At 43.2% G+C, this 16,152-nt stretch overlaps 1 protein-coding gene across 2 annotated transcripts in view; it reads left to right on the top strand.

Moving 5' to 3' along the window:
- LOC126481354 (uncharacterized) overlaps positions 1-16,152 on the top strand; it is a 481,436-nt gene that overhangs the window by 115,452 nt on the left and 349,832 nt on the right. The window contains exon 1 of one of the 2 annotated variants that reach the window (XM_050105051.1): positions 15,881-16,039. The exons of the other annotated variant lie outside the window; for it this stretch is intronic. Within the exon in view, the coding sequence (XP_049961008.1) occupies positions 15,883-16,039 (157 nt within the window). The 5' untranslated portion in view covers positions 15,881-15,882. Of the gene's footprint in view, positions 1-15,880; positions 16,040-16,152 lie in introns of those variants that run through there. 2 annotated transcript variants of the gene reach the window in all.

The following is a 16,152-nucleotide window of genomic DNA, read 5'->3' as shown; positions in this document are numbered from 1 at the left end:
GATGCTATGTTTATCTCCAGAATGAGATTCTCACTCTTCAGCGGAGTGTGTGCTGATATGAAACTTCCCGGAAGAGGTCCCCAGTTCGAGTCTCGGTCCGGCACACAGTTTTAATCTGCCGGGAAGTTTGATATCAGCTATGTTTATCTGCTTGAGAGTAGGTGACTGGAATGGATTTGTGCGTGGTTGTGGTGTCAGGCGTCATATTTGTGCAGTTTGATCATGAGGGAACTGAGAGCAAGAATTCTGCTACTGCTGTTCTCTAATTACATCAAAGAGGTTGGGAGTTTAGTCCTAGACGAATTTCCAGTCATCAGAAACTATACAATCTCTCTTCCAGTTGCCAGTTAATTGCCGCTGTTGAAAATTTATTCCTCCACATAGGAGTGCTTATACATCATGTCGATCACAGTTTCTTTACATGAAGCTCCAACGGAGATTGTGGAGTGTTTACCCAACCCACTTTTTATGTGTATTTGAATGATTTTGGGGAAGGGACCAAACAGTGAGGTTATCGGTTCCATAGGATTAGGGAAGGAAGATGAAGGAAGTCGGCAGAGCCCTTTCAAAGGAACCATCCCGGCATTTGCCTGAAGGGAAATTATGGGAAACCTAATTCAGGATTGCCGGACGCGGGTTTGAACCCCCGTCCTCCCGAAGGCAAATCCAGTGTGCTTACCACTGCGTCCTCTAACGTGGTTACTGTTTGTGATCGAACCAGTCCGTGACGAATCGCGCAGCTGAAATTTCAATCATCTCTATCTTGTCCCCCAAATTATTGTTGATAGAGGCCCATACAATAGAAAAACACGAATCTTTCGGAAGAGTGGACTACGAAATAGCTTCTCAGATAATAGATTACACATCTTTAGTATCCTCGCAATGAGTCCCATGTTGGCTTCTACGTTCCTCTTAAAAGGAACATTCATAAAAATTACCTAAAATTAGTTAATTTATTTATTCAATTTATTTATTAGTAGAATTCGTGGAAAACAATATCTCAGAATTTCATTGATGAAATCGCATGAGAAGTATCAGAAGAATATTTAATGAGTGACGCAACCGTTCTGCAACGCACACTTTTTGAAGTAACATTTCGATACTAGCTCAGCGAACAACGATTCCGTGAATTACGTTCACGTCAAACTGCACGGGATGCATATAGAAGGCTATGATATACGCTTTTTGGTTTTATAGACCATATGTGACTGTTCTGTATACTAGAAATAGTTATAAACAAGTTGCTTTGTTTATGAAGAAGCAACCCTGGTTTTGCCTTGTGCTATTGAAGGATTTCATCCAGAACTGCAAATTATGATTCAATTATATGTAATGATGGGCATGTTGGGAGGATGAAGGTATTAGAGGGGATGGGCTTTAAGATAGGATATTTAAGTCCAGAAATCTTCAGACAAATAGATTTACAATGCCTGTCTGCAACTGAAAACTTTGTTGAAGAACTGAGAAATGATTCTACCTGGTAAATGAAAGAAGGCCGAAAGCAAGCAATCAGAAAGAAACCTTCAAGGTAAAAGGATCCCGAGTACATATCTGGGGTCTTCTAAAGAGGTGACTAAAGAAAATACGTTAACTTGGACTTTACATTACATTTCCTGAAAATTGAATCTTTTAAAGCTTATATTTCTTCTTCTCAGGATCTATTACATCTACAATTATGTAATTTTGTACACTTGTTTCTTAAAACTCAATATAATACATTTTCAAATTCTTAGTGTAAGCTGAGATAAGGGACACAGTGCTTGGAATCTTGAATTAAATTTATATTATGCTTGCAGAATTACAATCAAATACTTGTTGAAATTCTCCTGTTCGATATATTTAAAAATCTTGAGAGAAGCTTAATACATGCGAAGAGATTAAACACAGATAACTTCGTAGAAATCTCTTCTATAGTTTCTGAGAAAAAGATACAAATATTATTCTTTGAAAACAAAATTCTCAGATCCCATAAAAACGTTAAATACCCAGCGTGTCTCATAGTCCATGTTATATGTCCAGAAGTTGTAGAGGTGACTTGGTAGATCAAGTTTTACGTTTGAAGTCATATCCGGAAACGTTATCCAACGGCACATCAGAGCGTCAAAGCTATTGGCGCTGGTATCTCTAAATGTATGTAAACACAGGGAGATTCCGTTATAATTTTAAGAACTTTCTAGGATGATGGATAAAGATAAATATATAAATTCGAGGTAAGGGTACATCTACCAGAAAATAAGGAGTCAAGATTTATAAGTGAAGGCCGTTCTGTTACGTCTGACCGTGAAATACATGTAATAGTACTGTTGTTGCTAAGATTGTAGGGTAGGCAACTTTCAGAGGTGGTAGAATCGACAAAATCAAGAAAAAATGTATAGGAATCATGCGTTCTAAAATTCACACCGTAACAGTTACGGGCACTTTTTCAATAGAGGCTACGTCTTTCACAATAGGGAAGATATTCAATACAAGGAATTTAACAGTATATATGTTACTTTCATGTAAAGTATGGTAAAAAATTTCATGGCTGTACCTTCAAAATTGTGAATTTGGTGCATCTTTTAGATTCTACGGGCTGCGCTCCCTTCAAAAAGCGCCAAGCGGTAGTTTCTGCAGGCCAGCGTATTTTGTTGATTAAAAAGTGCTTCGCGCTGTTTTCGCGCTTCTGACTGTCGATATACGATGCTTGTATTGTTATTTATTAGTTGCGCAGACAAATGGCGTGGATGTGCGTCCTGTTTTCGCGGTATTTCTTCCGCTTTGAGTCATTGTTTTCGCCTGCGAATAGAGGATAGGTAGTGAAGATGATTTGGAGGACACAGGTGCCTTTTAATACGACTGTAGTACATTGTGCTCAAGCACAGAAATGTCAAATTGTGGAGGAAACTGTTTTTTTCTTTTTTATTTTCGCTTACTAGGCGTATTAATTGCATTTCGGTTACACAATTGATTTCAGGCCAAGAAAATGACAAATACTGATTTCACTACCAGTCTTGCCAGCAGTTCCGAATAACCAGAACGGCCCTGCAGGCTGACTGACAAGCATTTCCTGCAGCACTTACCACCCACAAGCAAAAAATATGCCTACCGTGTGTTTCATGTTTGTTCTTCAAAATCAGAGGAAGAAAGTGGGAAAATATTGCGCAAGTGCGAACAGCGCTGTGTGACATTATATATTGAACACTGTTTTAAAGTATTTCATTAGAAAACGCAGTATACATCCATGTAGAAAGTGCTGTTGTACTTAAATACGATATTCAGCACTGATCATTAAGTATTGTGAACTCATTTACTCTGTCTATATGAATGTATAATTTTTTTAAAAAATGGTTCAAATGGCTCTGAGCACTATGGGACTTAACTGCTAAGCTCATCAGTCCCCTAGAACTTAGAACTACTTAAAACTAACTAACCTAAGGATACACATCCATGCCCGAGGCAGGATTCGAACCTGCGACCGTAGCGGTCGCGCTGTTTCAGACTGAAGCGCCCAGAACCGCTCGGCCACTCCGGCTGCAACTTTTTTAATTTTACGAAAACAATGTAATATGTAATAACATAATCTGTCCAAGGCATGCCAGACAATACATAGTTGCATATTAAAGAAGACAAAATTAGCTTAAAATAGTGTTAATTTTGAATTTCTGTGTTCGACATTTTTCAAGATATGAATTTCTGAACACAGCTAAAACTGCCTGGATTCTGAGGACAGGGACAAGTATTGGGCCGGTGCTGAGAGTGCGAGATGGTCAGTTATTTTCATGAACGTCCCCTCTTAAGTGGATTTATGTGGTCGTTTTACGTTTAAAACGAAGTGAGTTTCACGTTACTTTTCCCACTGAAGCTCTAGAGGAATGTGAAATACGTCGCTGCAGTAGCTTGCATGCTCTCTCCAGGAAACGGAGACTACGCCACGGCCAGTGGATGAAGTCATTACGCGTCGGACGCCAGGTGGAACGAAATGACTGCGGATTGCCTCCCAGTCCAGCGGGGGGCACGCGACTGCCAGCGCCACGCGGCGCCAGCGGCGACTTGTTAAATTACCGCTCGCGTGATCCTCTGGCCCGTCAGCTTTATTGAAACGCGCCGTCCTACGTCCTCCTATCTGATCCGCGACCTCCTCCTGCCCTCCCGAGGGGATAAGCGCGCGTCTTATTTTCTTGGCACGCCTCCCTCTCGTGTTGGCTTTGTGTCGGTGCATGTTTATGCAACCAACGCGCCCCATGTCCGTATCTACAAGAAGACATTTTCCCCGACATTTCGCAATCTCGATATCACATCAGTGTCGCTATTGCAATAACAGTGGCAGACTTCCCTTTTGTACTTTTGAATACGATATATGTTTAGCCATTTGGAAGAGATGTGACATAACGTGGGGCAAAACGCCAGTCCATTGCGTACAAACACTGCAGATGACTGCTATCATTCAAATTATGCTCAACATAGGAAATAGATCTTATATTGATACTTAGCAAGCATCTGTGGAAAGCCACGCGATTAAACACATATAAAATTAAATTTTCTGTAACTATTAGAGCACCCGCCACAGCAGCATGAAATGATACGGGTCCAGAATCCAACAGTCCGCAAGTTCGCTGGAATCCTCGCATACGGTTCCGACAATCTCATTAACTGCGATATTGCAGTGCCTTTGTTGATGCAATTGTTCCCTCTGACATGCATGCATCGTACTTCTGAACAACACAGGCACTCTAGTATCGTATTTATTCGCCGACTCTGAGCAAGCGACTTTCAATTACAATCCCACGTACGGAAATATACTTAAAGAATGTACGTGTGCGGGTTGTAGACGCGTGGTTGACGTCATACGTAAGTTTGGTCTGACTGTGAGTTGCACTCGCGTAGCCTAATGGTAAGGCGACCGCTAACGATGAGTGGGAAATCTGTCCAGTCCGGCAAAAAACTTTCATTGTCACCATTCCATTACAGAAGAAGGAATGAAGGATATCTGGGTTTAATGACCTGTCGACGTCTAAGTTATTGGAGCACAAGGCTGGACCGTGTCAAGGATGGGGAAGGAAATCGGCAGGACCGTTTCAGAGGAACCATCCCAGCATTTGGAGGGATTTAGAGAATTCACGGAAAACCTTAATCTGCATTTCCCGACGCCGGTTTGAACCGTCGTCCTCCAGAGTGTGAGTCCACGGTGCTAACCACTGCCGCACCTCGGTCGGTGGCATTCCATTATACAGCTGATGATTGTCTATATTCGCAATTACAAATACATTTCATGTATCTGTCTTCCACTGTTTGTAATACACTATTGGCCATTAAAATTGCTACACCAAGAAGAAATGCAGATGATACACGGGTATTCATTAGACAAATATATTATACTAGAACTGACATGTGATTACATTTTCACTCAATTCGGGTGCATAGATCCTGAGAAATCAGTACCTAGGACAACCACCTCCGGCCGTAAGTACGGCCTTGATACGCCTGGGCATTGAGTCAAAAAGAGCTTGGATGACGTGTACAGGTACAACTGCCCATGCAGCTTCAACACGATACCACAGTTCATCAAGAGTAGTGACTGGCGTATTGTGACGAGCCAGTTGCTCGGCCACCATTGACCACACGTTTTCAGTTGGAGAGAGATCTGGAGAATGTTCTGACCAGGGCAGCAGTCAAACATTTTCTGTATCCAGAAAGGCCCGTACAGGACCTGCAACATGCGGTAGTGCATTATCCTGCTGAAATGTAGGGTTTCGCAGGGATCGATTGTAGGGTAGAGCCACGGGTCGTAACACATCTGAAATGTAATGTCCACTGTTCAAAGTGTCGCTAATGCGAACAAGAGGTGACCGAGACGTGTAACCAATGGCACCCCGTACTATCACGCCGGGTAATACGCCAGTATGGTGATGATGAATACACGCTTCCAATGTCCGTTCACCGCGATCCTGCCAAACACGGATGAGACCATCATGGTTCTGTACACAGAACCTAGATTCATCCGAAAAAATGACGTTTTCCATTCGTGCACCCAGGTTCGTCGTTGAGTAGATCATCACTGGCTCTCCTGTCTGTGATGCAGCGTCAAGGGTAACCGCAGACTAGGTCTCCGATCTGGTACTCCATGCTGCTGCAAACGTCGCCGAACTGTTGGTGCAGATGAATGTTGTCTTGCAAACGTCCCCATATGTTAACTCAGGGATCGAGACGTGGCTGCACGATCCGTTACAGCCATGCGGATACGATACCTGTCATCTCGCTGCTAGTGATTCGAGGCCTTTGGAATCCAGTACCGCGTTCCGTATTACCCTCCTGAACCCACCGATTCCATATTCTGCGAACAGTCATCGGATCTCGATCAACGCGAGCAGCAATGTCGCGATACGATAAACCGCAATCGCGAAAGGCTACAATCCGGCCTTTATCAAAGTCGGAAACATGATGGTACGCATTTCTCCTCCTTGCACGAGGCATCACAACAACGTTTCACCAGGCAACGCCAGTCAACTATTTATTGTTTGTATATGAGAAATCGGTTGGTTAACTTTCCTCATGTCATCACGTTGCAGGTGTCGCCGCCGGCGCCAACCTTATGTGAATGCTCTGAAAATCTACTCATTTGCATATCACAGCATCTTCTTCCTGTCGGTTAAATTTCACGTCTGTAGCACGTCATCTTCGTGGTGTAGCAATTTTAATGGCCAGTAGTGTAAAATTCCGGGTACATAATTACATGGGTGTGGAAACAGCTACCGAACGAGGCAGATGGACGTTATTTTAGTTGTTTATAATTACGTGGCCTAATACTCAAATTTATTTTGTTCCAAAAGAGACAAAAGAACGTAAGTTTATACGTTAATAATTTATTAGGAACTTAAAATTTGTTCTAAAGAGGTAGCAGTCGGAACGTAGGAGAAAGAGCACGAATTCACGACGGCACTGTACAATGAAGGTGCTGAAGTCCGCGTGTGGCGGTTTTTATGGCACCTTGTTCTCGATCTCTGTTTCCACTAAGTACGGCCAATTCACATCTCATCCGACACACGCACTCCCTACAGCCACTGCCGATCTTGCACTGCGCTGAACCTTGCTTTCCTTACTCCATGCGAATGACACCCTTTCCAGCCACCAACAAGATTCCACTGTTGTACTTTAGGTAAGGCTTAGTATTGGTAGTCACATCGAAGGATGATCGTACACTGCATCTGGCGTTAGACATACAGGGTGATGCTTATTAACTTTTAAAAACCTCTGAAACGAGATAAATCACGCTGAGACAAGTTCTTTAAGACACTTGTGGTCGCCAATGTCGGGAAATAAACCAAAAATGGATGACAAACATTAAACCTTTAACGTCACCAGATGTCGCACTTGCAACAGCTGAGCCTGACGGTCTGTCGCACCTGATCATTCCAATCCAAGGAAAGTATTCACGTCGGTGTGGCCATGACGCGTTTCTTTACCACTTTGGGTTCAGGGTTCGAGACGTGTGTATGGAAGGCAATTTTTTTCCTATTCCTTTAGATAGTTATGTATTTTCATTGAAGTAAGATTTTTTATTTTATTTACCGGTCCCACGGTTGTGCCCAGTACAACAAAAAAACTATTATATATATATATATATATATATATATATATATATATATATATATATATATATATACATAGAGAGAGAGAGAGAGAGAGAGAGAGAGTTTGGAGCAATTTTGGTATCTGATCATGGAAGTTCAATTTTATCCGTAGCATTCCTAGTCCCGGCAGTAGAGCTCACTTTCACTCACGAACTATGGAATTGTTACGTCAGCCCACTAGTTGGGCAAACACTTACGTCAGTATGTTATCTTACTAACTCAAAGTAAAAAGAATTACAATGAATCAGTTACCGAGCCGGTTAATTTACACTACGATGGTTTCTGCTGCAGTTTACTTCTGTTAGCATATAATTTTTTTCGTTTTTCTATTCCTCAACTCAAGAGTTCCGTATTTCATAATTATTTTCGCTTTCCAAATCAATCTCGTACGTATACTTGTTTTTCGATATTAAAAGTTCTTTCGCCTCTTACGTAAAGACACCATAATCACTGAATGTATAAAATTACTTCTGAATGTCCCTGAAAGATATTTATAAATTTATTAAAAATATTTAAAACTACACCTAACAAATACAGGGAACTTGAGCTGTAAATACGTATGTCATTATGTGTAAAGTGCTATCGAAATATCTTAATTCAGATATCATTTTGTAGTAGCAGTCAAACAAACGTCACAGTGTGGACCTAAAACTACAGCTCAAATAAAGTTAGCAGCTCACTGTAGTCCTTCAGAATTCTGTATAGATTATGCAGCTTTGCTCCTCCAAAATGAGTTTAAAAGTTAGTATGTGAATACACAGATGCGTTATGGAAGTAAACGTTCGGAACTCACAGAAAGAAATAACAAGAGACTTAGAGCTGTAGATACGGACCACTTGAGAGGAGCATGTACAATTTCCCAACTTGAAGGCATAAGAAATGCGGAAGTAAGAGAAAGGACGTAAACCCATTATAATATAACGGACAGAACAGAAGCAAGGCAGCTGAGATGGTTAGGACACGTCAAAAGTCTAGATGAAGACAGGTGACCAAAGAAAGCACTATCATAGTAACTTCCTCGAAGGAGAAGAATTGGAAGACCAGGAAAAACGTGGATATGGAGTGTCCAAGAAGGGACAGAAAGAAGAGGAACAGAAGAGAATGAGAAAAATGGTGAGATTGAGGCGTTTGGCGAGAGATGTGGGATGCGGCGACATCTGTAGGACCGCTGAGGAAAGAGAGAGAAGGAAGAGTCAAGAAAAAGAAAAATGACTCAAGACGACTTTTGTTAAAGACCGATTTGTTCAGTTGTTCCCGACCGTTACGGTAACAGCATAGAATCAAGTGCCAATTAACTCTTGTTTAAGTTTCATTGGGACCCTATTTGAGATTACATTAATGCTACGACCAAACGCTTGTGTATAACGTGACGTATATCGCGTTAATTTTTTGTGTGCAGGAATGGATACAAAATGCAAACAACAGCGACATTCAAGTAATAGCGTTCGTGACGGACGTGTGAAAGGCAGCAAAATGCCCGTCAATATACTAATATCAAGTTTCAGCATATGTGGAGACGACGGAAGTCGTTCTACTTCAACCTCGTGCTCATCATAGCAAATTTCTGAAGAAGAAAGGTTTACATCGGGCACAACCATAGTCTAATATTGAATGAAACCACCTTACCTTGCAACTGTTGGCTGCTTACTTAACATCAAATAGTTGCTGAAGTGCAGCCATGTTCAGATTATTGAACAATAGATATTTTCTCTCGTGTCCATGAAGGCGTTATGAAGATACCACCCACAACTAGAAACAATTTGTGCGCTGCTGTATGTATATCGTCACCTAAGATAGGTCCATACATTTTGCTAGCCACTGTTTTTTCATGTTCCCGATGCAGCCGCTGGAAACTGTTATTATAGTAACCACACCTTTGTACCGCTACTTCATAATCGGACGAAAAATTGCAAATTTGGGGTAAGTTCCTATGGCATCAGACTGCTGAGATCATCGGTTCCTAGGCTTGCACACTACATAATCTACCTTACAGTAACCTACGCTAAGGACAACACACACACACCCATGCCCGAGGGAGGACTCGAACCTCCGACGGGGCGTGCAGCGCGAACCGTGGCAAGGCGCCTCAGATGGCGCGTAATCGAACGAATATAGTGCCAATTTACCCTCATTTAGTAGTTTTCCGCGCCTAACTGGTTTTTAGGATACCAAATTTTGCAAAATTACTCGTACGTTTACTTCAGTGATATTGCAGTCCAAATTATGTTCTCCTCGCGCAAATGGAAGCTCATATTTACCATAAGCTATTGTCCTGGCAGGTATATACGATACGATCTAAAGCAGGGCTGGCCAAGATATTGTCTCGCGGGCAGTGTCCGGGAATAAGTGCCAAAGCGCTCAGTCTCACTTCAAATTGCTGACGAGCTGGATTTAAATGGCAGTGCAGTCGCACTGCATACATAATATTTAGTTTTACATTTTGTATTTCTCAACAACATAGGTCACAAAAAAAAACAAATTTTCAGTATTATTAATTATTTTTGACATACTAAGGACATAATTTTTATCTCGGACAAACTGTCCGCGTACGGATAGACATTGACCATTTTATAAAGTTTTGTACATATGTTACCAGGTAATCTTGAGTTATTTAATTTCACAATCTAAATAAAGGTCTTTCACTCAAGAATGTTGATCAAAGTATTGTAGCACTTTTACAAGCTTATTAAATGTAAAAAGATTTGTTATTAAAACTGCAGTAACACTGTAGTTCAGAAAGCAACATCGACATATGCACAGGGCGCTTTCAACTGAAAAGACAGAGGGTCTCAGAAACAGAATTGTAGAGGACTGCGGTGGTAGATCGCTAGACTGCCTATTTTCGTGCAGACAGTCATTGGACCTGCAAACGTCCTTCACACCACAAATAAAAAAGCGAAGGTTAGACAACGCTGACGGCACGATTCTGTCAAACTCTGAGAGTTACGCCGAGAGAAAACTGCCGCGCCGCAAAACAAAAAGAAATGTTGCGCTGTTTCGGGTACTTCCGATAAGGACCGAGCAAACCCGTGTGACAGGCCGGGCCTTGGCCAGTCCGAAGCCCACACGTGGTGCACACGTAAAGTTTGGTACGCCGTGACTGGCCCTGATCTAAAGATTATATTAAATTGTTTCAAGTCTACGAAAATGCGTCTACAAGTAGCAACACTCGGAATTGATGTCCAAAGTGTGAACAAACTCGGAAGACACTACCATCAGATTTTTACCAGTAAGCCATTAAGACAACGGAAAAATGGTTCAAATAGTTCAAAAGGCTCTGAGCACTATGGGACTTCACATCCGATGTCATCAGTCCCCTAGAACTTATAACTACTGAAATCTAACTAACCTAAGGACATCAGACACATCCATGCCCGAGGCAGGATTCGAACCGGCGACCAGAAAAATTGTCACATAAAACTACAATTTCGTGTGAACAGGAAGGCCAGTCATTCCACACTCATCTCATGCCACACTCATCTCATGAACACAAAGTAAAACGGGATAGCAACTGGCATTACGTGTCGTCAGAGATAAGGGGCAAATCAGCAGGCCAGTAAGTTCCGGGAGCGATCATATTATTGTCTGAGAAGAACGAGCGGAGGAGAGATTTGCCATTGATTTGGCTGTGGCATTTCAGCTTCTAGAGAGAAGGTTGCTATGATGGTGATACGCGTGTGGCTTTAGGGAAGAAATGCTATTTACAGAGTGATGGGTGAATGCTAGGAAACACTCGGTGACCATAATGTGGGATGATAATCGTTTCTGTATGTTTGTTCACCTAGCGTCACTGTTGGCTCAGTGTTGGAGCACATCAAAACCTCAAATTTATTTTACCACTCACAAACCACAATACTTTGCAGTGTGAACGTGAATGGTAAATGTGCTATACTAGGTGGCGATATATGCTGTCTTCGCACTAGTCCCGCTCCGACAAGTAATACACCGAAGGGCGCGTGTGTGTTACATGCAGCTTTGCTACAGCAATTGCGCTACGTCATCTGCACTCAACGCCACACTACATAGATCAGAAGAGCTTCCCTAGTTAGCAAGCTAGATGCATACTGATAGGCCGTCGAGACCTTACGTTAATACCCTACCCGGTATCGGTTAGTGGGAAGGCATTGAATACGACACTACTTGCAGAGAGCCACTGAATTGAGTAGATAGTAGAGAAAGAAGGTAGTAATCGCAACACTACGTAGTTAAAGATTTAGAAAATAAAACGTAGTGATATATTCTGTAATAAGTTCAGAAAAAATTACTCTTTACGGAGGGCAGGCTCCACTGACTTGAAGACATTACCGGAACGACCTATAGAAAAAGCATTGAAGTGTAACTACACATGTTTACATAGAGAACATTTAGGAGAGATTATACTGAACCTTGAGAACTACATTTAGCCAACAGTAAGGGGGATGGCAGACTTAATTAAACCTTACCGCATGGCTGGCTGACGCCTCGCGATCGCCAGACGACCGAAAGGGCATTCTAAGTCGAGCGTCAATATTGGATTGGTCCGAAGCTATGAACGTTTAAATTTTACCGCAGCATGGCGCGGGGTGTGCCTGTAGCCAAGACGCCGTCTTCTTCCAAGAAGGCGTTCCAGAATGCCATGCAATTGCGGTGCTCAGGGGTTTCGTTAGCTGATCAGCTCCTCGCACTCCTGTGCCTACGGCCGAAAACAATAGTTCTGATACCAGCTTGTTCGCTGGCCAAGTGACTAGCCTACTACCTCATAGATCCGGTTCAGATGGCTCTGTGCACTATGCGACTTAACTTCTGAGGTTTTCAGTCGCCTAGAACTTAGAACTAATTAAACCTAACTATCCTAATGATTAGGGAAAGACGGGGAAGGAGGTCGGCCGTGTCCTTTCAAGGGAACCATCTCGGCATTTGTCTTGAGGGATTTAGGGAAATCACGGATAACCTAAATCAGGATGGCCGGAGTTCCAGCAGGTGTTTATCAGCCAGGCTGGGGATGATGCGATTCTGTAACATATCGGTGTACGTCTCACCCGTCACGGTAGCAGTTACAAAACCAGAATCACGCATTTCCTCGAAGAAAAAAGGCCTGACAACGGTAGATGTGCTAAATCCAACCCATACCATGACTTTCTCGACCGTTCTAGGATTTTCGGTAGCCCAAATTCTGCAGTTGTGGGCGTTGACAGATCCTCGGAGCGTGAAATGAGCTTCGTCGGTCCACAACACGCAACCAATCTTCATCTTCCACCATCTTTTGAAACGCCCACACAGCAAAAGCCCTTCGCTTCATTAATTCGCTAGGTAACAGTTCATGATACCGATGGATTTTGTACGGATATCATTGGAGGGTATGCCTAAGTGCCAACCAAACAGTAGTGTATGGAATGCCGGTGCGACGTGCGACTGCACGAGCGCTGCATAGACGAACCCGCTACGGTCTCCATTTCTTCCTGAACTGTTTCATCAGCATTACGCCTTGTGCTCGGTCGGACACTACGGAGTCTATCGTCTAAACAACCCGTGGCTTCGAACTTTGAAATCATTCTCTCCACAGCTGCATTTGTCAACGGACCTTTACCCGTTCGAATCCCTTTCCTATGGCGATAGGATCGTAACGCTGAACTAGCACATTCCCCATTCTGAGAATACAGCTTCACTAAAAGCGCCTTTTCAGGTAACGTCAACATGCTGCGACTGCTGGCGCATCTGATTCCCTCTGTCATTACAGCTCCTTTTATACACGATTGTCATGCGCAGTCACTGACGTTTTGCTGTCCAGCGCCATCTCTCGGACATTTTGTGAACTTTGTTTTTCTCTTGGTTCTAATAAAACCCCACGTCATTCCAAGCATGTGTGTAAATTTTTACCTCTCTATCTATATTATTCCGTGGTTTATAAAGTTTTCAAATTTATGCTGACTTTTTGATCACCCAGTATGTTAAAGACATAAAACCAGATACTTGAAAATGACACAGAAGGTCGAAAACTGGGTTGTGCTGAAATAAACCATAAAGCAGTCAAATGGCGGTGTGTTCCTTTAAAGGAATTAATATTCTTTAACTGCTTCTCGATTGATCCTTCGTTTCCGGCCTTGTGCGGCCGGTCACGCGCTCGTCACGGTACGTGGTGTTCTTGGGAGGATTCGTAACACGATATTTTACACAATCTTAAAGGCTGTACTGTTGAGCGACGTAGCGGAAAATCACAAAGCGTAATTGGAGCGATACTTTGTTGCACCATGTGGTCTCCAGACATTTGTCATGAGGATAATTTCAAAATCGGTCGCTTCTTCTGATAAATTTCTTCCAGGCTACTTTATTTGTCGTACTTCAGCGTGATTCTGTTCTGCCAATCGATAACTTTCCTCGAAGATTCACAGATAGCAATGTTTCTCGATCTGCAGGGCGCCAATCGCTCATTTGGATTTATTGTTTAAAAATGGGTTTTGAGGTTTTCTGCTGAGATGTTAACTTCATTTTCCTGCTCGATATTTGACGACAGACCTATTAGTTTTCTCCAGGTACTGCAAAATGCGTTCTTGAGCTTACGCGTTGTTGATGCTTCATGCAATCGCATACAATTCACATAGAGAGCGATTACACGGGAGCATACGAGACTTTCTTCGATTTCATATGTGGGGAGCTCTGATTGCGCCTCGTGTTGCTTTCACGCTGAATTCAATTATCGACGTTAAAATTAAGTTCTGTGAACCTCCCAATACCTGCCCATAAGTAAGAAAACAAGAAAAGATGCACCTCTGACTTTAGATGGATTCCATTTCAAGACTGTTGACCACTTCAAGTAACTAGGACGTCTTTTTAGTAATAACAACAGAACACATACAGAAATAGATGCCCGTTTATCAACAGCAAACAAGACGACAAAAATGGTTCTAAGCACTATCTCAGGTCATCAGTCCCCTAGACTTAGAACTACTTAAACCTAACTAACCTAAGGACATCACACATATCCATGCCCGAGGCAGGATTCGAACCTGCGACCGTAGCAGCAGCGCGGTTCTGGACTGAAGCGCCTAGAACCGCTCGGCCACAGCGGCCGGCACAAACAAGACACATTTTAGTTTCATCAAAATTCTAAGAAAAAGATCATTTAGCCGTATCTTTAAAATCCGCTTATACCAATAGACCATTATACCTGCAATGTTATATGGATGTGAAACATTAATATTAAGAAAGAAAGATGAAGAGAAACTTAATATTCGAAAGAAAAGTACTAAGGAAAATTTTTGGATCTGTATACGACGAAAATAACACTGAATGGAGAATAAGAAGAAATCAAGAATTAAGAGGGATGTGCAAACACCGTGACATCGTCGAAGTGCTCAAGAGGAGAAGGCTGAACTGGGCAGGCCTTATAGCAAGAATGACAGAGAATGGACTACCTGGAATGGCATTCAGCATAATAATTGATGGAACGAGAGGGAGGGGAAGACTTAGAATCAGATGGTGGAATAACATTTGGGAGGACGCAACTAGGATGAACAGCAACAGCAACTGGACAAACAGCGCATTGGACAGGCAGAAGTGGAAGAGGCTCATAGAGGAGGCGTATGGTCGATAAGGCCCTTACCACATGTACAGAAGAGGAAGATGAAGAACCTCCTAATTTCGGTTTTTATGCAACACTTTTTTCAGTTTTGGGAGCATTTGTTCACCTGAAAAATGTCGAGTTGCGGTATATGTGAATCTGTATGTTCCCTAATAACTGGTTAGCTATGTCTTTTCAAATGGTGGAGGAAGGCAATTTCTTACCTCCTCCAGTAGGGTCATAGGTAGTGATGTGGGGTTGAAACCAAACTTCTGATTGATGACAACTTTCCACAATGAGATTTTTCACTCTGCGGCGGAGTGTGCGCAGAATATGAAACTTCCTGGAAGATTAAAACTGTGTGCCGGGCCGAGACTCGAACTCGGGACCTTTGCCTTTCGCGGGCAAGTGCTCTACCAGCATTTAAGGTTTTGTTCTCTAGACTGAATTCCATTTCAGTTACATGTTTCCTTCAGATAATGTAATATGGCAAATTACCAAGAAAGAAAAAAAGGGAATTGGGAGTCATACAGTATCCCTATTCCTGTTTCTACCTTACACGGGAACAGTACCTGTGCCTTCCCGGCACTGCGCTTGGAGGGTGGCAAGGGAGGGGGTGACCAGTGGCGGCTCGACAGCGCGCGCATGCGCAGTGGGAGGTGGCGGCGCGTGCCGCGAGCTTCTGGTGGCAGAGACGCGCCCTCGCAGGCGGCAGTCGTTGCGCGACATGGGAGCGCGATGGTCGCAGGCACGCAGCGGCCGCCCCTGACAGCCGCCTCCGACTCTGCCTCCGCCCCCGACGCTTCCGCCGCCGGTCGCATGCACCGCCGCCTCCAGCGCGGTCCGCGGCTGCTGCTGGCGCCGCTGCTCGCCGCCGCGTGCCTCATACACGCCGGTGAGTCTGCAGGAACGCCACGGAGGGTGTAAATCGCTGGCTTTCGGCATTTCCCGCCGCTCAGACGATAACACTGAACGCCACCCATCACATTCCGTAAATGCGTGATCTGC

The sequence above is a fragment of the Schistocerca serialis genome, chromosome 5, assembly GCF_023864345.2.
Source record: "Schistocerca serialis cubense isolate TAMUIC-IGC-003099 chromosome 5, iqSchSeri2.2, whole genome shotgun sequence".
In the NCBI taxonomy this organism is placed as follows: domain Eukaryota; kingdom Metazoa; phylum Arthropoda; class Insecta; order Orthoptera; family Acrididae; genus Schistocerca; species Schistocerca serialis.
The sequence above is the reverse complement of the archived record's forward strand: the minus strand, read 5'-3'. Positions and strand labels throughout refer to the sequence as shown.